This window comes from Ambystoma mexicanum, chromosome 1q (genome assembly GCF_040938575.1).
Source record: "Ambystoma mexicanum isolate Mex_15411 chromosome 1q, UKY_AmexF1_1, whole genome shotgun sequence".
NCBI classification, from domain to species: Eukaryota; Metazoa; Chordata; class Amphibia; order Caudata; family Ambystomatidae; genus Ambystoma; species Ambystoma mexicanum.
This window is the reverse complement of record NC_090922.1, coordinates 261,653,787-261,678,340: the sequence shown is the minus strand read 5'-3', so window position 1 is coordinate 261,678,340 and position 24,554 is coordinate 261,653,787. Positions and strand designations below refer to the sequence as shown.

At 43.5% G+C, this 24,554-nt stretch overlaps 1 protein-coding gene across 2 annotated transcripts in view; it reads left to right on the top strand.

The window, feature by feature from the left end:
* Positions 1-8,468, top strand: part of LOC138527316 (cytosolic phospholipase A2 gamma-like) — a 442,073-nt gene extending 433,605 nt beyond the window's left edge. For both annotated transcript variants that reach the window (XM_069638380.1, XM_069638375.1), the window contains one exon: positions 3,283-8,468. In XM_069638380.1, coding sequence (XP_069494481.1) covers positions 3,283-3,446 — 164 coding nt within the window. In that variant the 3' untranslated portion in view covers positions 3,447-8,468. The remainder of the gene's footprint in view (positions 1-3,282) is intronic.
* Positions 8,469-24,554: the final 16,086 nt, after the last annotated feature.

Below are 24,554 nucleotides of genomic sequence, written 5' to 3'. Positions count from 1 at the left end.
CATTTTGCAAACAAAAAGCTGTAGGATTCTTCAAGTTTCTAAAATAATTAGCATGAAATAACATCACCTGCTATATGACCCTGAACAGAGACGGTGTCAGGGCCTTTCAAATTTTTCAATTGAAAGGGCCTCGTCAACTGCCCCATGTTTGCAGACCGCAGTCTAATGATACAGCAATATAAACCTTTCATTCGGGACTTTAAATGTACATTTAGCAGCACGCACATTACAAGCTGCATTTTACTAGAGCCCTTCAGGGCGTCACCTGCCCTGGGCCTCTGTGGTACCTTTTTACTCTGGTTGCTCTACATTAGCCCCTTGCTGACAAAGAAAGATCAATACATTTTCGGTGGACATTTAGTGTTTCATCTGCCTGCTGGCTGTCTGTTTCGTGATAATCTGTGGCTATTAACACCCTAGCTGTATTTCTTTCTCTCCATTCTAATATACTTGACCCCATGTGTGCCTCTGACTGATATTCTCCATTCTATGCAAGGGGGCCCCGCAACCATCATGTTGAAATGGGCCACCACAAGCAGTGACGCGTCTTTAGCCGGCCCTGACCCACAAGTTTCTAAGCATAACTAATAATGTGCAATGATTTGCAGATGTTTTGGGTGAGGTAAGAAGGAAGAGCATGCAAATCAGGCTTGATCCCACTCCAAAAGGGGCAGTCCAGCCCAACCTGCATGGTCACATCTCATCTGTACAAGTCCACAAGCAACCCCAGAGATGTTTCGGCCTTGTTGGGTGTCACCAATGAGGTATCGATTGGGTTCACTATTGGGTGCACAAGCCCAACAGGCATGTAACCCACACCTGGGCATACCCGTCCAACTTGCAATGACTAAAGCAAAACAAAAGAGGTGATGTCAGGAAGGTTTTTATCAACCTGAATCTCTGGCATTCCTCTGAGCAACCCGCAGACCATCATTCTTTGCCTGCCAAGTGATTAAGGAAAGGGAAAAAAAACTATATGCAAATCAGACTTGGTTCCATCCCAAAAAGGGCAGTCCAGCCCTAACTGCTAGGTCACATCCCTTCTGCACAAGACCACAAGCAACCTCAGACATGTTTCAGCCTAATTGGGCATCATCAGTGAACTGTAATTTGAGTCTCTGCGCCCAGACATGCACAGGACCCACATCTGCCCGTCCCACTCACGGTGACTAAAGCAAAACAAAAGAGGTGATGGCTGGAAGATTTTTAATCAATCTGAACCTCAGGAATTGCTCTGCGCAACCCTCCAGACAACATGGTTACTAATTGCCAGGCAATTATAGAGGTGATTGGCTGCAGGTCCTGCGTGGCGCTAGGGAGGCACCTCAGGTAGCTCTGCAAAGAGTCAGCGGGACTACCCTACTTTGCTACGTCTAACTTTGTAATGCTTCCTGATGAGTTTACCCTGACACAGAGAGGTGCGAGGCACTGGCCCAGAGGACAACTCCCTTTCAATCATTTGCTGTGGCATGGTGGGAGGAGTACAGGTGCTCCATGCAGGCCCACATTCATGCAGAGATCCTCACCAACCCATGTTGGAATGAAAGGTCACTAGTGTAAGGGAGCACCCTTGAACCAACTTGGAATTCGCCAGTGGAAGGGCTTTTTGGGCACACACACAGTTGTATATATGGCAACCCTTATTTCCCAATAGAGTCTGGTGCTTAGGCTAGCCCACAGAAGACGAGCTGCCCAACTTCTCCATATAAAAACTGTATTCTAGTCTCACACACACCACCTCCACTGTCGCCCACAACCACATTACCGCAGAAGAATACCCAACTCTACGAAACCCATTCTCATTGGACACGTTTTGGCTAGATACCCATCAGCCGTCTCCACTGCATGAAAGTCTAGCTGCCAGGGGGAGAAGGTTGACAGCCACAAATATGCCTCAAGACAATTCACATGATTGGGCATGGTGAAGGTGGGAGCAGACAGATACAACAATCTATGCGTTGTGAAGTTGTGGATGCATGCTAGTCTTGAATGCATGAGCTCAGAGAGAATCTTGGGAGTGTGAGAATGTAGTTGTATGAGTGAGAGAATGCTAGGATGCCGGTGTTCCACCTGTGGCAGGTGAAGACATGTAGCCGGGGTGATGGGAGCCAGTGGGTTCCTCTCTTGTAACTTAAGGACTTACTATGTAGCTATAATAAAGGAACCTACCAGTAACGTACCTGAAGTGCCCATGGATCATCTTTACAACACTATGCACATACAACAAAACGTCGAGGGACTGTTTACAACACATCAGTTCATACAGATTTATTGTAGGTTATTTATCATTTAATACCGTGGCAGCAGTTGCCTTGGCGTGTTGATGATGCGTTCATGCATGGCATTCATCTAGCTTTTGTTTTTGCACATTTTGTTCATGTAACTTTAGAAGGCTCTGATTTTTGCACATCATATGCATTCAATTGTACATGATATGATAGTCTATTTTGATATGGTAGACTACTTGTATAGCGCATATACACAATGTGTTTCGAAGCGCTTCAAGGCAACAAGGGAGGAAACAAGGGAAAATACCATGACATTCTTACAGGGCACATAGGCTTACACAGGTCTTCTGTTTAATTATCAGGTACCGCTTACATTCATAGGGTTGTTGCTTACATGTGGAATTCCAGTAGCATTACATGGATCTGAGGTTCACCCATTGGCTTCATACACATACTTGTGTGTGTGTTTTGTTTTGCACAGTACATGTCACCTTATCATTCATGTTAAAGTATCATAGATTAGTCTAAAGCAGATGTCTTCTTCTGTCTGGGTTAAAATGGGCTTTCAGCCAGGATTCGAGTGTATGTCAGAATCTTGGCAGGGTTGTCATTGTCTGATCGCACGCATTGGTAAGAGAGGGTCTGCATCCTCCTTTGAGGTGGGAGCTCCAGTGAAATCCAAGTGATACATCAGAAACTCCTTTGACAAGGACAAGTTACAAGGTTTTTCTGGAGGTATGCAGGCTGCGTTGGTGAGTTATCCAGGAGCCAAATTCCCTGATGCCCACTTTTATCCTCTATGACTCGTCTGCTTAGAATTGGCTTGGTAAGTTGGTCTGGTTCTGCTTGACCTGGAAGCCCTTGTGGGAGGGGCTATTGGGGATCCGCTTCTATAGGTACATGTGCTTTGTGAACAGTGCTCAGGGTACACACATTGATACGGCCAGCACTGCTGTTTACACACGTTTCTTGTAACTTTTCCTCAATCTACACTTTGAATCAATTCAATGTATTCTTAATCCTAACATGTTTTCTTTCTTTTTCATGTTCACAGATTTGTATAAGGTGCTCCTGGTTCAGTATATAGTCTCTAGAACACACTATACAAAAGGAGAAATGGAAGCTCTCATGGAATATGCATCACTAAACATCCGAAACCATGCCCCTGAAATTAGGGACATGTTTATTGAATCACTCAATAAACACAAAGAACCATGAGGCTCAAGAGACATCAAATCTGGTCATCGACCATCAAATGACATTGGATCTTTACGCAAGCAGAGAGTTTATCATGATACCGTAGTTCTATGCGCTTTGCTTTTTCCAGATCCCACTCCACCTGCTTCGCTTTGCATTTAAAAAAATTACCCATATTAGGCATCTCATTTAGAAATCCTTTTTTGTCGTTTGAACTTTACTTTTATTAATTAACAGAAGCCTAATAATGGAATGGTGTGAGAATACACAAGCATTTATAGTGCACCTCTTCTCAGGGCCAAGTGGAAGGGGAACTTCTGAACGGCTAAAATTGATAGTTATCCAAAGAACTACTAAATCATACAGCAAATGTTTGAGTTCTCTTACTTTGAGTGCATGCACGCCATTGTGAGCGACCCTGGAGTCCAAGGCACAGCCAGCTTTGGGACACTGATACACAAAAATGAAGGGACCAAGGTATCTTTTGTCGAGCCACCTTTCACGCCTCTTTGTCATGATCACAATACACAGCTTGATACGATGCTCGGGCAGCGATTTGAAAAAAAACATGTGAACTCCCTTCAAGATCCTTTGACCCCTTCATCCATGCTCGAAATGGGAATAATAAATAAGTGGCAATTCCAGAGCAACATAAGCGGTGCACGATAAGGGTATCGGAATTCTAGCAGAGACACACAACGCATTTGAAGACTCCCCTACTGACAAACAGTGCTGCCCTCCTGGTATACACACAGCGTAAGGAACGTGTGGATGCCCTAATACTTCCACACCTGGACTACCGCAAGGAGTCCCTAGATGCTTAACTAACAAACTAAAGCAGATCTAAATCTAGGTAGCTAGACTGATCTGCTGAGCAAAAAGAGACCATGGGCCTCATTACACGGTAGGCGCTAAGGGATTACCGGCACCGGTAAGGTCACCGGTGCCGGTAATCCCTTAGCGCCCTACTACGAGGTCCCTCAGCGGGTCCCGTCCTTAACGCCCAGTCTGGCCAGGCGTTAAGGACGGGACCTGCTGAGGGACTTCAGAGCGAATAACGGTACCGCAAATTGCGGTACCGTTATTAGCTCCTTCCCCATCCCCATTGAGCCCTATGAGGGCTCAAAGGGGAATGGGGAATGGTATTTGGAATGGGGACTGGAATGACCCGGAAAGTCCCCATACCGCCTACCCAGACCCGGTATGCGGTAAGGGAGTAGCCATGCCGCTAATAGCGGCATGGTTACCTCCTATCGTGTAATGAGGACCCATGTCTCACATAGCTTATAGATCCACGGAACGGGCCACTTGTTGATCAGAGAATCGCCACAAAGTCCTATGCATAAGCGATAGATCCTACATAAATCAAAACCACAACACGTGAATGAGCTTTAGAACTTCTACACCTCTGGAAGAGTCTTGAGGTCATACAACAACTGGCCAATTGGCATCAAGCACAGCAAGGAAACCTGTGCTGGAGGGAAGAGACGTCCTAGCCCCTGAACTGGAATCAACTCCCTCTAATGCCGAGGCAGCAATGGATGCCTGTAAATTCAAAAGAGATCTCAAGCTCTGGTTGCCAGAAATATCTCCCCCCTCCACTATTAACCAGCCCCCCCCTGAAGAACCCACTCCTAGGTTAGTAAGAGTGTTTCTCACTTCCTCTGACACCCATTCTGTTGTATTGCATGTTTAGGTCGGACATCCCCGAAGGCCATCGGCCAGTGTATCATGATCGCTGTTACACTCCCAACTTGTTCTCCTGGCCCTCTTACTCACCCCCCTCCCCACTTGGCACTTCCAATAAAATAAAATAATAGAAATCACAAGCCTCAGGGAGATCATTCACAATCAGTGTCACCTAAGACAGTCATCATGAGTGATGTCACCATTGGTCCCACGGTGTGCAGCCAAAATCCGTGGATAGCGTTGTGGCTGTCAGTGTCTAGGACTACAGCCATCCTTATTGTCTGTAAGCTCAGCTTTAATTAGTACAGCTATCATTACTGCAGCAGAGCCAAGTTGCCATAAGTACCAAAGAGTGGTACTTATGGCATCATTTGTTCCACAGATTGCAACAATCATTAGTGGAAGTACCATTAGTGCAGCCGTCATTAGTGGCTAGGATTGCAGCCATCCTCAGTGTTTGAATGACTAGCTATAAAGAGTGCAACTATCATTAGTGCAGCAGAGTCAAGTTGTCATTAGTAGCACAAAGTGCAGTCATCAATTGTTCCACATATTGTAACAATCATTAGTGGAGGTCCCCTTTGTGCTGAAGAGTGCAGCCGTCACTAGTGTCTAGGACTACAACCACCCTTAGTACCTGGAAATCAAACTTTCTTTACTGCCAGCATGCAGCCCTTAAAGTGTGCAGAAGTGCTATCATAATTAGTAACTGGGACTCCAGCTATCATTAGGGGGAAAGACTGCATTAGTGTCATGCAATTCAAACATTGCTAGTGGGAGCACAGCCATTGTCAGGCATGGGAGAACAGTCATCATTAACAGCAGGACACACATCCCATGTTTCCATCAGAAGTCTGGCCCAAGAAATGCGGTGAAGTCGCAGGGGTGTTTGCAGGTGGCCGAGGGGTGCTTGCAGGTGGCCCAGTATGTGGCTGTGTGAAGTAATAGAACATCCCTGCCTGCCCCCTTATCCTATTGCTTGGTACACACGCCCTGCACCTGAATAGCCTGCTCTTAGCTGCATGGCCTTACTGTTCCTGTCCCTGTGTCATCTCAAGCTTGGGAGTCAGCTTGGGAAATATCAGGCATATGGGAAAAGGACTCAGTTGCAGGAGGCTTGAGAGAAAGCGGGCAGTGCACTGTGTGCAGCTAACAAGAGTCAGCCTGTGGTATATCAGGCGGGGTGGAAAAAAGACAGGTAGAGGAGGCTGGAAAGAAAGTGGACAGTGCACTGTGCAGCTAACAAGAGTCAGCCTGGGGTATATCAGGCAGGGTGGGAAAAGGACTCGGCTACAGGAGGCTGGAGAGAAAGCTGACGGTGCAGGGAATATCAAGGTGCTGTAATTGGTCACTTCCAAGCAGGCTTTCTTATCTCAATGCTTTCCCAAATTGCCATTATTCATGATGCGGGGACCAGGTGTATGAGAAGGACGCTTCCTGTTTTATGTTTTCCTTTCCTCCTTTGAACCTCTTCGTAAAATACATTCATTAAGGGTGTTGCTTACTATTTTTATTATGTTTAAGGTGATACTTGCCTCCTGAATGCAACCAGGCGTGCCTTTAGTCATTGAAACATTCCAGGTACATATCATACATGACAGGGAACCAGAGGTAGCTGAGTGATCTAGAAATCTCTTCATGGGAACCTTGATGGAGGGAGAGTATAACTCAGGTTTTATGCCGTTTGAATTTAAACTAGTCTCAGAAGAAACCATTAGTGCCTTGTTAACCGCTCCTAAATGCATGAACGACTCATTATTCCATCTACCTGCCTGTATGGCAAAGCATATAGCAGCAGGCGTGGCTCCTTTTATGACCTTCTTTGTAAATGCATCATTGAGCCAAGGTATAGTTTCAGTAGAACCGAAGTTGCCCATAATTTCACCACTCCTGAAAACACATAATCTAGACCCAGATAACTTGCAAAACTATCGCCCAGTTGCAGGTTTACCGTGGCCGAGCAAAATTTTAGAGAAAGTGGCTGCAGGAATATGTTGAGAGAAAATCTCTCTTGGACCCTTTGCAATCTGGTTTCTGCCCAAAATTTAGAACAGGTTGAATGATATAGAGGAGTCCTTCTCACGGATGAGTTGCTGCCTGGAGGAAGTTAGCAACTGGATGTCCAACTGGCTCCAACTTAATCCTATCAAAACAAAGGTCATGACCAAAACATCTACTGGGTGATGATAGATGTCCTCCTCCTTCCTTTCTCCTGGGATCAGAACTAAAGTACGCCATCAGGATTAAAAACCTTGGCTGCATATGGCAGAATGATCATAGTTGTGTAGGCCAAATTGGGGCCAAAGTACAGGCTAATTTTACAGCTTGCGGCTGCTACGGCAGGCCCTCCCTAATGTACATCAGAAGGACCATGCAGCAGTGGTAGGAGCTTTAGTACATTCACCACTGGACTAGTGTAACAGCCTTTTGGCCGGGGCTACTGCCAACCAAATATATTGGCTGCAGAATGCACACAATGCAGCTGTCAGGCTTGTGTTTGTAGTGAATAAGTCCTCTACAATTTCAGCGCAGTGTCGATCCATCCACTGGATAGCCGTGGCGGATAGGATCAAGTTTATGATTGGGTGTATGATATTCAAATGTCAGAACAGTCTAGTCCCCTCATATCTGGCAGATAAACTAAGCCTCGACCAACCAACACAGTCCCTTAGATCAAAGTATAAACTACTGTTGACTATCTCCCTTCTCTCTCTGTGTGTCTAGAGGAGATACCATACTTTCTGTATCTGGACCTAAACTATGGAACAGCCTCCCATTGGAGATCAGGAAAGAAGAGTCCTTCTCCCTGATCCGAAAAAAACTAAAAACGTATCTGTTTAAATAGGGTAGAAAGTTTACGGCCACGTAGCAAGTTCCCAGATCTGATAACGCTTTATTGGTTCAGTTCTATAACAGCTGCGCCTCATGAGATTCGGTTCGTCCCAGATCCACAATAAAAAAAACTTAAATCAATCAATCAAAAAAACGCCTGTGACAGAAGATTTCCTGCTGAAACCAGAATACCAGAGGAAACCAGAGTACCAGAGAAAAGCAATATAGGAGATTTGCAAATGAACTTGCCTCTGCATGCACCCACCTCTCTCTGGTGCACGAGACTGTGCATAGCAGACATAGTCCTGCATAAGCTTCTCACACAGGTTCATGGTGAGGGATGTGGGGGGACAGGCAGCCATAATGGACGCCAAAGTGTTTTGGTTAAGCCTGGTTCCTACATCCGGTCTCACAGCTCATCCCTTTTTTCTTTCTGTTATATACACAAATCACAAAGCATTGTTTACAGACCTCAATCGATGTTTCCTGTATCAAATACTAATAAAAATGCTTTGATTGTTATTTGTCGTGTCCATTGTTCATAATTTCACATATTTTAATTATGGACCTGTTTTACAGACAAAGGTCACATCAGAACGCTGGGAGGCGATGTGCGTTCTAGACTCCCACACGCATGCTCGGGCCTGTACACATTAAAGATGCAGGCATGAGAGAGACAAGAAGGGGTACTAAATCTGGAATCTGTGAAGTAACAACTTATGGTTTTGAATGCAATTACGCATGACCATTTCTCATCAGAATCTGGATGTCTGAGTAGCTCGACTGGAAACTATCATGAATGAAAATCCTCCGGTGTGGCACTTAAACTGCTCTCTCGTACGCATCCTCGTCCCCAAAAACCCAGAAAAGGGTGCTTTTGTGAAGTGTAAACACAGAGTTCTGCCTCCTTGAAAATCATACTGCGGGTTGGCACTAAACAGGGCTTTGATGTACTGTGATGGTAAAAGCCACAGCTGGGCTTCATAGGACCCTGGTCATTCTCCAAGTCTTTCTTCTTTGATGTCTTATCTTTTATTATTGGGCCAGGGCAGACACAATTGTGAAATGGAGAGTGCTAATGGCGCCTTCCCCTGAGAGGTCACAGCTCACTGGGAACGGGCCAACAGCATTCCAAAGCCCCTCATTCTGGCTACCCTCCAAAATAAATGCTTGCACCACATAAGCCTGACCAGTGTAATGCATGCACACTTGCACGTTTTATTCAGAAGAAGCTTGTGTGACACAATTCTGTGATGTAATGAAAAGTAGGACTAATACACAGACATGCCTGGTTGTCTTCTGCAGTTAAGACATTTTCAACCATCAGGGTGTTGTAATTGTTTATGGACTCCCTGATTTCGGGAATAAGGGGTGTTACATAATCTGGCCACCAAAATCAGATTAAAATTCAACTAAGGTAAAAATGTAGATACAGATTTGCCCATGAATGAAATACACCAGATCATACATTCTGGGCACGAAGCGATGGGAGACTAGCATCAGCCCAATAAAAGGCTTAAAACGCTCAGGTTTCTTATGGAGAGCTCTCCCACGCTGGATCTACCAGGCATTTCTCCCAAAGTGGTTTTTCCACTAAAGCTGTAAGCGACTAATCATGCCATATGTGTTGTTTCTACTTCTTGTGTACTAACAAGGTTGGATTATGCCAACAGCCGATATATCGGACCCACAGGCTACCTTGTGGAACCCCTTCAGTGAAAGCAAAATTCTGCCTGCAGACAGATACTGAGACCGAAAAGATGGGAACAAATAACCCGAGCTCTGTGGACTCTGCGCCGGCTCCCATTTAATCGAATGGTCTAACGCAAAGCATCAGACACCAAAACGTCCTTGTTGGAGGCACAGAGGTAAATGATGTCACAAATAATATGCTATGGTCCAATGTGGCCGCATTAGTGACTGTCCCAAAGTATAAGAGGAAACACCAAGGAAGTGTTTACTTTGCAGTGAATACCGTGCTTGACAACTGGACTAACAAAAAGCCCACATCACCTACCGGAACTCAATAGGGAGACAACACTTCAATAACCCACAATCCTGATCCCTAGCAACCTATGTGTGGCCCACAGAGCAGGGTACGGGCTGGTGGCAGCTCCGTGCTGAAATGACTGGTGCCCTGAGCGTCCTCCATTTTGGGATGCCCAGGCCCTGTCATTGGAATCGGTAGATTCCTGATGGAGACAAAATGGCCCCCATGGCCTCTTGCCTTCCATCACCTGTTACCTTGATCTTCCCGAAGTCCCAGGAAGCCCTGCCTCTGTCCTTTCCCCCTGACTGGCTGTTGGGTGGAAGTTCCATTTATGGTAGTGTGGGGAAGTGCTGATAAGATTGTCTGGAGCCTTCTTAACAACCGTATGTTGTTGGTACGCCTCTGGGTAGGACCTGGGTGAGTGTGTGACGAATACGCATTCTATGTTGTGGGTGTCTAGTATCTAGTGTTTGACACAATGACTGAGACAGCCCTGCCCGAAACCAGTATGAATGCAGTGTGGAATGTTGAATGGCTGGGTACTTGTCCCAATACACATAACTTGTTTTGAGTGTCTGGAGAGGAGTGAATGGCCTGAATGCACTATGCACCTGATTGGCTGCCTGCCTACATGAATGCCCTTCATCATGATTGGATGCTTGAGTGTGACCCAGCGGAATGAATGGGAGATCAACAGAATATCTGGGGACCTCTCACTGCTAGGAATCGTGTTCAGAAACTGAAGTCCACTACAACGAGTAACTGGAGTAACTGAAGCTTGACCTTGAAACCCTGCTGGACGAGGAGAATTGCTGTTGCTCTCCTTCACAATCTAAAAGCTGTTGTGCCTCCAAGAACTGACCCAGAGAGGACCTGGTAAGGCGCCCTCTTCCCGAGCTACGTGGGACGATCGTGCACTGGCTGATCTTTGCCAAAGCTCCCTGGTAGACAGACCTTCAACAGGCTGCCGACCCGAGACAGGGACTGCTGCGGAACTCCAAGGAGAAGCGCCCGGCCTGTTGTCCACCACTGTCGACGACCGCCGTCGCCGACTGGAGCTGCCGTGTTCGCGTTTTGCCTAAGAACTTTCGAATCCAAGGACACTTTCGTCTGCATCGTCGCTGCTGTATCCTGCTGGAGAAGGCCTGACCATCGACGTGCCGAGCAGCATCTGCCGGTGGGCGTACCGCCACCCAAAGACCACAGAGACGCCAACGACTCAACACCCTTGCTGGGCCACAGTTCTTCAAACTCTTTGCGGTCCAGAACTAACAACAGTGAGGTGCCCCGCACGCCTCTTCCTTGCAGGACGTTTACGCTTCCCCGTCAATGAGCACTGCTAGGAACGAAGCTGCCACTTCACTGTCGTAGCTTGACCTGTTCTCCGTCAGACGTTCGACGACCCGTGAGTCCTGCCTTAAAGGGAGGGCACTCAAGAAGGGCCGTCGATTCCCCGACGAGGAACGCTACAACGCCAGGTACTTTGGGGTTGCAGAACTATTGGGAAGTCTATTGTGAACAATATAAGGACTGGGCTTGTATCTTTCTTCTACAGGTTGCCCAGGTGGGTTGAGCTGTGTTTAAAAGTAGTGACCAGTATTCTGCCAGTTGTTCAACCATCTTGCTTTCCTTCCTCCCTCTACTGCTGGTTTCCTCTTTATTTGATCTGTGTGTCATTCTGACCGTATGCACTTTAATGAGATCTGATCATATTTGTGGTACCACTTTAGAACTGTATATATTTACCATTATTGATTTTCTGAGCACAAAGTGAGTTATTGTGATAGTGAACATAACCTTGAATATTAATTATATAAAGACTGTGTTTTAACCAATACAGTGTGTGGACATTCCTTTGTGGGGGCTTGGGGACTACACTGTACTTAAGAACCAGCCTGCATCACCTCCCGAGAAGCTAGGCCTTGATTGCTCATCCATTTCTACCACAATAGACAATCTTGGCTGGGGTCCTCTGTGCCTCTCCTCTACCATATAGAGAGCGGAAGTACAGACACCCCCCTCCGGCATCTTTACAATGATATCTCAACAAATCTTATAAAAAAGCATCTTATATAGTAAAAACTCGTCATTGGTGATGTCAATCTACAATCAACAAAAAACCTATTGGAGAAAGTGATAGGATTAGGGGAACATCTAGGTATAAGTTCCATGCTGGTCTGAGACACTGATAGGGTCTCTAACGTCAGGTGGGGCAACTAAGCCCTCTCCTTAAACAGGTCACTTTGAACATCATCAAATACGCAATGTCCCATTGGTTACACAAACTATAGGGCTCTTTACTACATGTCCCTCTATAATTGGTTGGCACCCTTATGTCCGTCAGTATTTTTCCACATATGCCAGCAAAATGCAGGCTAGCCTGCAGGTGCTGGTGGGTTGGTCTTGACCATAGCTTCCCACCAATTAGCATATCATCTATCTTCACCTTGTGATGTCTGCACGTCAATTAAGGCTTTGTACTTGGCCTTGGAAATGTTCCTTGGTCTGGAGAATACGAGAGAGTTTTGCATGCTCTGACTCCTTGCGTAGGTGTAGGTAGCTCATCACAAGTATCTGTTCTCATCCATACACGTGACTGAAGACCATGGTTTTGAGCTTTGGTGTATTTAAAATACTATTACTTACTGAACCGTTGACGTCTTAAATGTTCTCATGCCCCTCCTTTGAGCAGGGGTTTGTTCTTTCACATGGATGTATCTACTGTCTGATCATTCCGGGCTAAAGCACCACTTGGCTTCTTGGGGCTTGTCCAGCCTCGCCCTTCTTTGATTCATTTCTGTAATTCAATTTCTTTTCAGCTGCGACACACTAGAAAAGCCTTCCTTTTTCTGGTCCAGCTCTGCTAAAATGCGTAGTGGAATTGTCCATAGTTCACTCATTCATATGTATATATATGTTGGCGCATGCTGCAATCTATTTACTACATAGCTAGCCTTAAGAATACTTTGTCTGCTTGCGTTTCTTTGCATCTGTACACTTCTTCTGGTATTTCATTCAAATGGCCATCATATTGTCGTGTGTGCAGGTATGGCTTTCTCAATGGGAACCTTGCTTCCAGGATTCTCCTTGGTATTGGTATTTTCACTGGTACTGCACGTATTTCACATTCTGGTTCCCAGCTTGAGGTGTGGGGGCTTGGCTCTTTCTCGACACTCCCCCCTCTGGGCGATTCATCTACCCCTCTCCCATCATCCTTCACATCTAGACATCCTTTTCTGAAGAAATGCTTTTTTGAGACCCAAATCTTCATTACTCCTTTCAGGCATCCAGCTGATTTCACATGCTCATCTTTGTTCCAGGTCATGAGCATGCACTGTCCATTTGGACTGCAGTAGATCCATTTCCACACATACTACGTATGGTTCTTTGGGTACATGAATTTTGTTCCCTCAGGTGCATGGATGCTGGCTTTCACGTAATCTGTGATTTCTTCATCTGTCAGCTCTTTGCTTTTCCATCCTGATTCAACATCAATCATGATCTTCATCCCTATAGCTTTCTTTGCAGTCTTCCTGCATTGTGAGATAGCCAATCTGATTACACAGAATCCAAGCATTAAAATTACTATCAGTCTCCAAGGAACTTGAACATATCTGCCATCCAATGTGGAGCCCACGAAAAGAGCGATCCAAACCAACTGTCATCAACAATATCTTCCACTTTGTCTACCATCCGAACGTGTAGCTTCGTCAGCATCTCTATGGCCTCTGTCAAGGTGCCATTCTCGTCATCATGAGAAGGTAGAAATGTGCAACATGATTCTCCAATTTTAACACAAACACCTCCATGCATAGCTGTGATCATGTCCAGGACGTATATCTGCTCTTAAGAGTCATCATTTGTATGGCTCTTATCTCTTCCTTGATAGCATTGAATCCCTTTATGGTCGTGTTCCTTGTCTGCAACAACTCCCATCTGGTTATTTGCAACCACTTAATATTTGCATAGGTCTGGATCCTAGGCATGAAGATTATTGTGAATATCGCAGGTCTGACTGAATAGTCTGTTTATACGGAATAGAGTCAAAGGGGGTCATTACGACCCGGGCGGTAAGAGATTACCGGTACCGGTAAGGGCAACGGTACCGGTAATCCCTTACCGCCCTATTACGAGGTCCGTTTGCAGGTCCTCCCTTAATGCCTGGTTTTACTAGGCGTTAAGGACGGGACCCGCAAAGGGACATTGGAGGTAATTACGGTACTGCAATTTGCAGTACCGTTATTACTGCCTTCCACATTCCCATTGAGCCCTATGGGGGCTCAAATGGGAATGGGGAAAGGCCCTGGTGAATGGGGAATTACCACCCCCGCCAACCTTGGAATGGGGCGGTAATACCTCCATTCACCAGGGCGGAGTCGGTATGGGTTTGGAGGCAGCCATGGCGCTAATAGCACCATGGTTACCTCCAAACTCGTAATGACCCCCAAAAACTTCCATTGACTTGGCTGAGAAATAGTTCTCTCTCTTCACTCAATTTATCAGCTCCACAGATCTCTTCTTCCTCAGAGGAGCATCTGCTTTTGGAAAATCACCAATGTTCAAGTCACTTTTTGGAATCACCAACGCTGGAACATGAACGTTTACTATAGAACATCGTCCTCCCCAATCTTTGGGCAGCTTCATGTAAGCTCTGGATCCGCTAATCCCAGTAGTGATCCATGATCACCGCTGTCCCAATGTTCATTCTTGGTACACCAAAGACACAACCACAATTCTGGTTCACTCCAACTTTCTTGTGCCATTGTTTCTGAAACACAGCTTTGCATTTCATTTTCCAAAGGCACTGTCTGCAAAGGCCCTCCTTTGTCTTTGACCCATGTCATTAGTTTAGCAGGTTTCGGCCATAAAGGTTTGCATCCATTCTGAAACAATGTCAATGGTTGGCTGGTAGAAGCCAATTACTACCCACGTTCTGCAGATGACCACATCTTCTTCCCATCTATCTGGTGAAAGCACTGATCCCCAAATCTGCATCTGGCCTCTGTTCTTCCATCTTTGAATTTCTTTGGCAGATTTTCGTGGACTTTCAAGCCTTTTGTTTACTTCCCATCCGGTTCCAGCTCCTTTTACTCCAGGCTGCTCATAACTGATCATGTGATTTTTGGTATGCGTTCTCAGTCTTGCCTTTGTGTCTTGGACATAGTCATCTTCCTCTGGATCCGTCCATCCAGTTGCCCATTTTAGGTAGGCTGTTCGGCCCATCAACTGACCTGTTGTTCGGCAGAGTGCAATGTCTGATAGACCATGTGCTGTCTGGACATCTATTTCCATAGCTATGAAAATCTTAGACTTCCATACTATAAGGCAGGAGTGCACATAGATAGCATTCCTCCTTCGAGGTACTTCTTCCTACTTCTTTCATATGCTGATACCAAATGTTGTTTCCCAAATGCGCTGTACTATCCAGATAATCATTCAGCTCATGATCATCCTCCCTTGTATTTCTATGAGGTCTCCTTCTGTCATGAGCTTCTATAATCATCTCATGAAGTATGTCAGCATAATTCCTTCTCACTAGGGGAGCCATAGGGACATTTGTCAGTGAACTTGGTGTCGTTACATGTGCTACTGGTGTAGGAACAATTACATAAGGTCTTGGTTGCCTTGTATTTGCCACATCTGTACCCTCCTCCTGCATAGGAAGATACACAGGAACCCTTGCTTTATTTGGGTCTACATAATAGACAGTACATATTGTAAGTGAGAGAAGAATCATAATAAACAAGATGCAGGTACAAAGGATATACCAATAGGCCCACTTGACGTAGCAGTAGTTCCACACTTGTCGTGGTGGCCTCTCATTGTTAGCCACATTATTATTACTCTCGATGTTGCCCATTCTCAATGTTCTTTAAGGAAGGACAAAACAAACTTTATTCGGGCAACATCATAAAATACTCTGGCAGCATCTGGATCTGCTCCACTTGCTCTTCAAGCAGCTGGCTGAGTGCAGGACGATTTACAGGATTCCTAATGTACACAAAGCAGTCGCCCTTTCGCCAAACGAAATGATGATGCATTTCCAGTAAGTAATAGCAAACCAAGGATAGTAAGTTCTCAATGTGTTCCCTCGAAAGCCTCATTTAGGATTGTTCTATATATGCTCTCAGAAAATAAACGCACTTGCTCGATGATGTCACGTAACAATTGATTGATTGCCACTAAGTTCCTTGGATCTCTCAGGAAAATATGAACGTCAGTTTGCCTTCCAACAAGATGAGGACGTTCTTCAATCAGGAAATAAAAGACCATTCCAACTGTTCTATTAGCATTGTCCTCAGACAGGGGCATTTGTGTTTTCCAAACTGTACTCAGGAAGCTGGAGAACTTGCTCTATTATGGCTGCAAGCAGTCTCCTCATGATTGGACAATTTTTAGGATCCTGCAGGAATAGATGAACACTAGCAGTTCTCCCCACAATTGCAGGGTATACAGGAAGAATGAAGAGAAAAACAGTAAGAATGTTCCGGTGAGCATGGCCATCAGGCACTACCATGGGTGCCTCCAAAGAGAAACTTGGTGACAAGGGAACCGGGGAACTGTTCCCTCTTCCAGTGGTCAAAAAGGAATTCCAAATCTGGCATCTTTTCCTTCTCGATCAAGACTTAAATGTGTCTCAGTCCAATGTTAGCATGCTCCTGTGGCACAAGAACAAATAACTTTTCTTTCACTCCTCGTTTAGCAATTTGTGTCCCAATAGAACCACAGTCCAATGTACTCTTTATCTGTCTATTGGACAATCTCTGCATCCTTCTTCCTCATCATCGATTCAGTCTGCATGTGCTGAACTTCTTCTCTGATGCTTGCTTCTGACTGGGTTGGGGTTGAGGGGGACTCTCTGGTGTAGACTTTCACGTCGCTGAGGAATATTCAAGCTCGTCTTCCCAAGAGTTTTACTGCCGAAGGTGTGGCATCTTCCACAACAAAGGGGCCATGAAAGCGCAGTTCATGCCACTTGCAAACAAAATTCCTAATCAGCACCTGATCACCCAGAAAAAGTCTAGGCAGTAGTCATTTTTCTTGTCTGGTTGCTGTATGGTCTTCATCTGTGTTCTGAGCCCGACGCCCCTTCCACTTCAGTTGTTCTGAAATGACAGAGAAACTTGTAGTCATACACGTTAAGTAGGCATGTAGCTCATTTCTTACCAATTCTGCTGTCATCCAGCCATCACTTCTAGTTCTCAATGGAGGAATGAGGGGTGTCCTCATTTGCCCCATTGTCACTATTTCATCGGGCGTAAGATGATGGTCAGAGCCTGGCTGATTCCTCAACGCATATAATGCAAAGGGCAGGCAATGTAACCATCCTTTTTTCAATGTAAGCTTCAATTTATCTATCCTTTACTTAAGCAGGCCATTGAGTCTCTCACAGAGTCCATTCGCTTGCGGGTGATAAGCCGAAGTGAACTTGTGCTTTATACTAAGCAACAAGCATATTTGCTCAAAGACTTTGTTTACAAAATGGCCATTATCTGATCTTATTACTTCACATATTCTCCATTTAGGAAACATTTCTCGTACTAAAAATGTTGCTGCGCAGGTGGAATATGGATGTGTACATGGACCAGCTTCAATCCACCTTGAAAAGGGACATACTACCACTATCATATATCGGTATCCATTACAGATCTGCAGCATATCGACGTAGTCAATGTGCAAATGCTGAAAGGGACCATTAGGTCACGGGATAACTCCCCTAACTGTATGCAGCGTGTGCCCAGCAGTAAACCTTTGTGTGTAATCCGGAATAGGCGTCCCCAACCACATGAACCCAGAGGAGTAACAGAATAGATAACAAAGAGGAAAAAGGGGGGTCACGTGAATCATACCATAGAGTCAATCAACAGGATAAATTGCCCACTGTGCAGGAGCTCAATGAGGGGATAGACCAGGTCAAGGAAGTTTATAAAATCAATCAATCTTTAGTGTACACATATCTAATAACAATACACATAGTGCTGAAATCACAGTAAAAACAGCATAAAAGCCAACAATCAATAATGGGCATCTCCAAATAAAGTACATATTAAGTACATATTAGTCTATAAGTGTCCTATAATGTAAAGTAGACACAATGTGCATACATTGATTCACGAATATATTGCACAAGAGCATAGCTCCAATCTCAAATTAATGCCCAATATATATTCAAAAGAAGAATTATATAGTTAAAAAAAGCAAAAAAGAGAGGAAAAGAAAAAATGAGGAGAGTCAAGAAAAAAATGTGTGTGTATATATATATATATATATATATATATATATAAAGAGAGGGCACCATCCAACGCAGGTCAGAACAATTGGTATTGCCTGCGAAGTTAAATGGTTGACCCTAATGGAAAGTAAATTTAACCATAAACTGACAAGTTGAAATTGCATCAAGAATAATCAAAAACGGATGCAATACTTGTCTCCAATCCAACCAAATTAGTCAACGACCAGTACCTGGTGCAGCTGCCAACAATCTCATGGGCTGCACTGCTTTCTTACAAAGGTACTTTCGACGACTAGCAAAAATTGTCTAAGCTGTCTGTCTCTTTACCTGAAAAGAGAGAGAATGCTTGACAGTCGTCTTCCTCAGGACAGGACTGGTAATCAATTGTGGAAAATTCATACAATTACTTCACACATAATTTATCCAAGGGCACTTATTAACAATAAATGAAGAATGTCTTGGTATTATTATTCCATGTGCCCCTTCTTCTTATGGTTCTTGCCTGGTTGATGAGGATGATCAGTGTGTTCCATCTGAGTTCAACTCAAAACTAAAATTACATCCAAAAGGAAAAAACACAGAAAAGAAAAGGAATTATGAGAAAATACATCTGTAATGGTTAAAAACACATAATTAAAACCATTCCTTGACCTGATCTAGCAACCCCACAGAGAGCCACCCGCATAAGCAATTTAGAAAAATGTTCTCTAAACTAATCGAGAAGTGTTCCCACAATCTGCTCCGGAGAAGTCAAAAATGGGGAATCCTCAGTAAATGGGAAAATGTCAAGAGCATATAGTCCCTGCATTCTTGCCGTGAATATGCTAATGAGTAATCCAACCAGGCAGAAAGGGAGAGGAAAGCCTGATAAAATCATGGTGTTCACTAGCATCCCAGTGGTAAGGGAACTACAGTGCAGAGTAGTGAGCATCCTAACAGTTCAACATACAACAATTCATAAATCCATACCTTCAAGTCGCAGGAAATCACTCTTCCTGAATGGACCCGAAGAGAAGAAATTTGAGAGACGAGCAAATCTCTCTGTATTGAGACATCAAAGTTTTGAAAGGGTGCAGAACAGATCCAGATGTACTCCGTGTGAGCCCCATCTCTTAGTATTCTAAAGCACTCCCTATCCTAAAGAAGATAAAAATAAATATAAACCAATTGAGAAAGAAGAGAGGGGAAAAAAATTACAGAACCTTTAATTAGTCAAGATAAAATAAAGGTGCCAACCCCTAACATGATCTAACCCTATGTCTCAAAGAGTGTAATGCTCATACAAGAGCTCCATTAATTATATACATAGGGCTTTGAACCCTGTAAAAGGCTTTCCAAGGCTATGCAACTCGAACAGTCGCAATCCTGCAACCTATGCAAATCTAGAAATAGCAATCCTGCACTTGTGCCCTGGACATTGAAAAATGGTTAAATCCCTAACATATAATCCAGTGGTCATATGTCGACATGAGACAAGAAAGGATAATGTCGGAGGAAGATAGCCGACGGAGGCAGGACCCATCAAGTGGGAGCGAAAGAGAGAAAGAAAGCAGAGAGTGGCCCCATTGTTACCTGCCTCTAACTACTGAACACAAGACACGTCCAGTAATAACTGCAGCGGACGTGGGACCATGAAGCCCGTTCCAAGCGAAGCTTCTGTATACGTGCGTTCCTCAGGCGGCTCCAAGATTGAAACGGAAGTCCAAGTGAAAACCACTTTGACTTCCTAAAATATCGTATCGTCACCACACGTGACTGTATGGAATAGTCACATGACTAGAACTGGAAAGCCCAGTTCTAAAAGGGGCAAACCAACCAAAGTGCGTTGCATGGGAAAAGAGAGGAAAGAAAGTAAACAATGGTCAAACGCGTCTGCAAATTGCGGGGAACGGCCAATAAGAGAGCCCACCTCACCCGGGTCGGATTGTAAAACAATCTAAGCAGGCAGCAGAGTGCCTACAAATAGTGTGCAAGTATAGGGCTTGGGGTAGCGAAAAATTAAAACTAAGTAAATAAATAAATATCTAGCCCGTCTATATTGGGCAGAGAGCAGTGGAGAATGGCTCATCCTCATGTGTAACCCTTATCCTTATGAAGGGTCAGAATAGCCGTGAAAAATTGTGTATTTATTTAGATCTTGCCCAAATCCCCGTAAGGGTCACGCGGATGACTCAGATAGCCTGATCTAAAGGGAGAGATGAAAACAATGCCCCACATGATCCAATGCGGGGTCAAAACAGTAATATTGATACCTAGGACCTATTTAAATACCCATCAAGTTGACCTAGAAGACCCCAGTTACAAGATTGGTGGGGGGGCACACAACCCCCAAAGGTGTACCTTGATGTCCTCATCAAGGGAGTTATATATCAGAATCATACTTTAGGGAAAGTTAATCCACATAAAGATAGGCACAATGCGAGAGCAGCCACTAGATACACACTGGCATGAATGTATAATGCAGGTCCATGGAAAAACAGTTGGACAAATGGTAAGAAATATACAGGATCAATACTAGACTGTTCTCTAAAGGTGGGTATGTTTCCAAGTGGTGAGAGCAGTATCAGCCTCTAGGCCAAACATCAAGTGACACAATGGAGCCATTCTTCTTGGTGGTTTAATCCAGTGTGGTAGCTGTCAGTTTGGTACATCCACCACTGTTCCCTTTGCGATAGTCTAGCTGCTATGTTAAGACGATCTGTCCCCATGACTCGTTCCAAAGCCCACCATTTGAGATCATCACAGTTGTGGCCTAGTTCCAAGAAATGGGCCACTAGCGGGGCATTAATGGTGTTGGTCCGGATTCTTGATTTATGTTCCGAAATTCTAGTTTTAATAGGTCTAGCTGTCTTACCTATATAAGATTTATTACACGGGCAGATAATAACGTAAATCACATTAGAGGAGTTACACGTAGTGTGTTGCTTAAGAGCCCAAGCTCTACCATTGATGGATACTGTAGAGCAGGCTGTGGTGAATTTACAGGCATTGCAGAACCCACATGGGAAATGTCCCACGATCGGTTGAAGCCCCCATTGTGAAGATAAGGTGGGTTGTCTCGGAACCGGTTTGCTCGATCTGCTTGAGAGAGCCAGTTTTTTAGGTTTTTTCCTTTTTTGAAAGCAAATAACAGGCGTTCCAACTCTGGGTTGTTAAGTTGAAGGAGATGCCAATGTTTACAGATCATTTTTTTGATCCCCTTGTGGTAAGAGTTGAAGGTGGTTACGCATACAATGCGTTGATTAGTGACATCTGGTCTTTTCTGTTTAGTTAGTAATACATTACAATGTTGATACCTAGCTCGTTTCCGTGCCTGTCTAAGTAAATAAGGGGGGTATCCTCTAGCTGTTAATCTGGTCGTAATAATGCCAGCTTGAGTGAAGTAGTCACTAATTTTAGTGCAGTTTCGTCTAAATCTCCAAAATTGCCCATAGGGTATACTTTACTATAGACAACAGATAACCGCACACTTGTGGATTTCTCCCGTCCCCTGCACACCCAAATGATATTGTAAACACAACCAATTAGTGAATGATTTCTATATGTTCAATTCTGTAATTCAAAAATAACACTTTTGCTTATAACTCTTGTCTTTTAAAAACATTCTTTACTCAAAGAAATGTATATATATACACTTATTCGTTTATGTTAGACCATACACAATACCAAACTGTTGAATTTCAAATTTTACTTTGTTGATCATTTCACAATTCGAAATAGACAATATACAGTATGACGTTTGATTATTCAATAATAACCCCTCGGGCAATCTTTTTTAGAATAACAATACGTTAACTTGTGTCTCTACGCGTTTCGGGGTTTGATGCTCCCCTTCTTCAGGAGTTGTCTATTCCCTTCAAAGGTTCTGTAGTTCCATCTATAATAAACAATTTAGATTGATACGTTTTAAATTCCATTATTCTTTTGTTTTTTCACTGTCACTGTCACTCTAATTATGATCTCATAATTAACTAAGTGATTTTAACTAATTCAGTACAGTTTTTCACTCATTATCAGAATTGCCTGTTCAACTTAATGCCAACAATACCAGATAAATAAGAATAGTTCAACCCATTTACACTAATCCAGTTAAAAATATATACCCTGATGGGTGTCCAGATTTTAGCATGTTAATTTCTTTAGTTAGATCCATTAAAATATTCACCTGTGTAACACTTCCAATGGTGTCTCCCACTTCTGTTTAGAATCTCACCACTGCTTGTGCAGTAAGCTGCCCTTGGTGATGAAATGAGGTCCCTCCTAGTGCCAATGATGCCCTTTTGATTCTCTCAATGTGTGGACCATTCTGTAAATAAAGTTCACAATTTGTGATAAACTGTCTCCCCAGTTATTGTAATACAAAGATTGTTGAGACTTCTTTGCTTACCTATCTACTTGGTTGTTGATAGGTTAATGTTGGCTGAATATTGCCCCTCGTGATCACTATTCGGAATTTGGTTCATCTGAAAACTCTCCTTTAGTTCTAGGGGAAAAAAAGTCCTTTATCACTATATTATCCTCTTAAAAAAGGGGGGGTTGAACTTAAAGTCAATGACCTCATACATGTAAAACTCTATTTTCTATCTCCAGCATTTACCTTATCAGACAGAAGTCTCTGTCTCTCCAACTTCCAAGCGCCAATTCTGCAGCCTCGCGTGCGAACGGCCACAAAATGGCTGCCATTTTATTTATTTACGTTCTATGTGTGACGTCATCACGTGATAACGCGATGACGTCATACGCACCACCGTTCTGTATTGGTTCGATGTTCTCGTTGTTTATGTTAATATCTCATGGTTTGTCGACCTGCATGGATGAAAACATCACGTGCAGCTGCTATTAACTGTGGCTTTGTCCTTTTAAAGATGGTTAAGTAAAAAAGCCCTTGTAGTGTCATTAGGCAAATTTCTATACAATAGGTAATCCCGTGTTTTTTTGCCAAGGGTGTCCCAAGTTAATTCTGAGATCATAAACGTGCTCACAATTTGTTTTACCATTTCTTGGTAATGAAGATGAAAGTACATCCAACCATTGACATTAGTCACAATGTATTGTTCGTTCTCTTCTGTACATTCTGAATTGTATATAATGTATTCCCGTTCCTCTACATGGTGTTTCCACATTACAATATAATTCGTGTCAATTTTTTCATTTTAACTACATTTTACCACCATAGATATTATATGCAGTGAGAATAGATATACATTTTAGTACTTGATACTTTCTTGGACTCACCAGTTACTTTACAGTACATATTTTTATCAATTCGTACTGTGATCTGAGTTGTTTATAATGCTTTCTATCTATGATCCACCTATATTCCAGATCTGTTGGGTTTTATGGTAATCTATATTGCCTGTATTCTACATGTAGATTCACCTTCCTTATGTTCACAGAAATACCGCAAGGTTGTACTCTTCATTCATGCCCCTAGGTGACATGGAGTCCAGTTTCTCAATCCAATAAAACTCTCTCTGATTTAATTTTTTTGTATGATTTCCCCCACGTGGAGATCGTTTTACTACTTCCAAAATGATAACCTTTAGTTGTGAAATGTTGTGTTTGTTCTCATTAAAGTGGCGTGCAACTGGTGATCTTACATTCTTAGTTCTTATGTTGCTCTTATGTTCATGCCAACTTTCCTTGGCTTTTCTGTTCGTTTGACCAATGTAAAATATTCCACATGGACAACTAAGTCCATAGATTACAGATTTCGTGTTGCATGTGGCATAATCCCTAAGTTTGATCTTCATACCATTGTATGGATGTCGTACATGGGTCCCTTTTATTATGTTGTTGCAATGTCCACAGTTTAAACACGCAAAGGTTCCTGTTTTTCTTGTTTGTAGAAACATCTGTTTGTCTTTTGGTGCTCTTTCAGCATGTACTAGCTGATCTTTAAAATTCCAGCCTCTTTTGTATGCTATGATTGGTGGTTTAGGGAACAATTTATTCAACTGTTGGTCCATTTCAATAAAATTCTTCTTGATCATCCTGGCGATATGATGGCTTTGTCCCGAATATCTTAGGGTATATATGAATGGTGTTTCACTTGATTTTACTCTTGGAGTGAGTAATTCTTCTCTTGTTAATCTCTATGTTTTCTCTCTGGCTCTCTCTATGATGTTGTTTGGGTATCCCTGTTTTCTGTATTTCTCAGTCATGGTGAGATTTGCTTCTTCCAATGTTGTAGGTGTCGAGATTATACGCTTCAAGCGTAAAAATTGGCTGTATGGTAGATTGTCTCGTAGATGTTCTGGGTGGTGACTCAGATAATGTAATGAATTGTTTACATCTGTTTTCTTATGGTATATGTTTGTTGTTATGCCTTGTGGTCCTATCTCCAATTCAACGTCCAACAAATGTAGTTTGGGTGTACCCACTT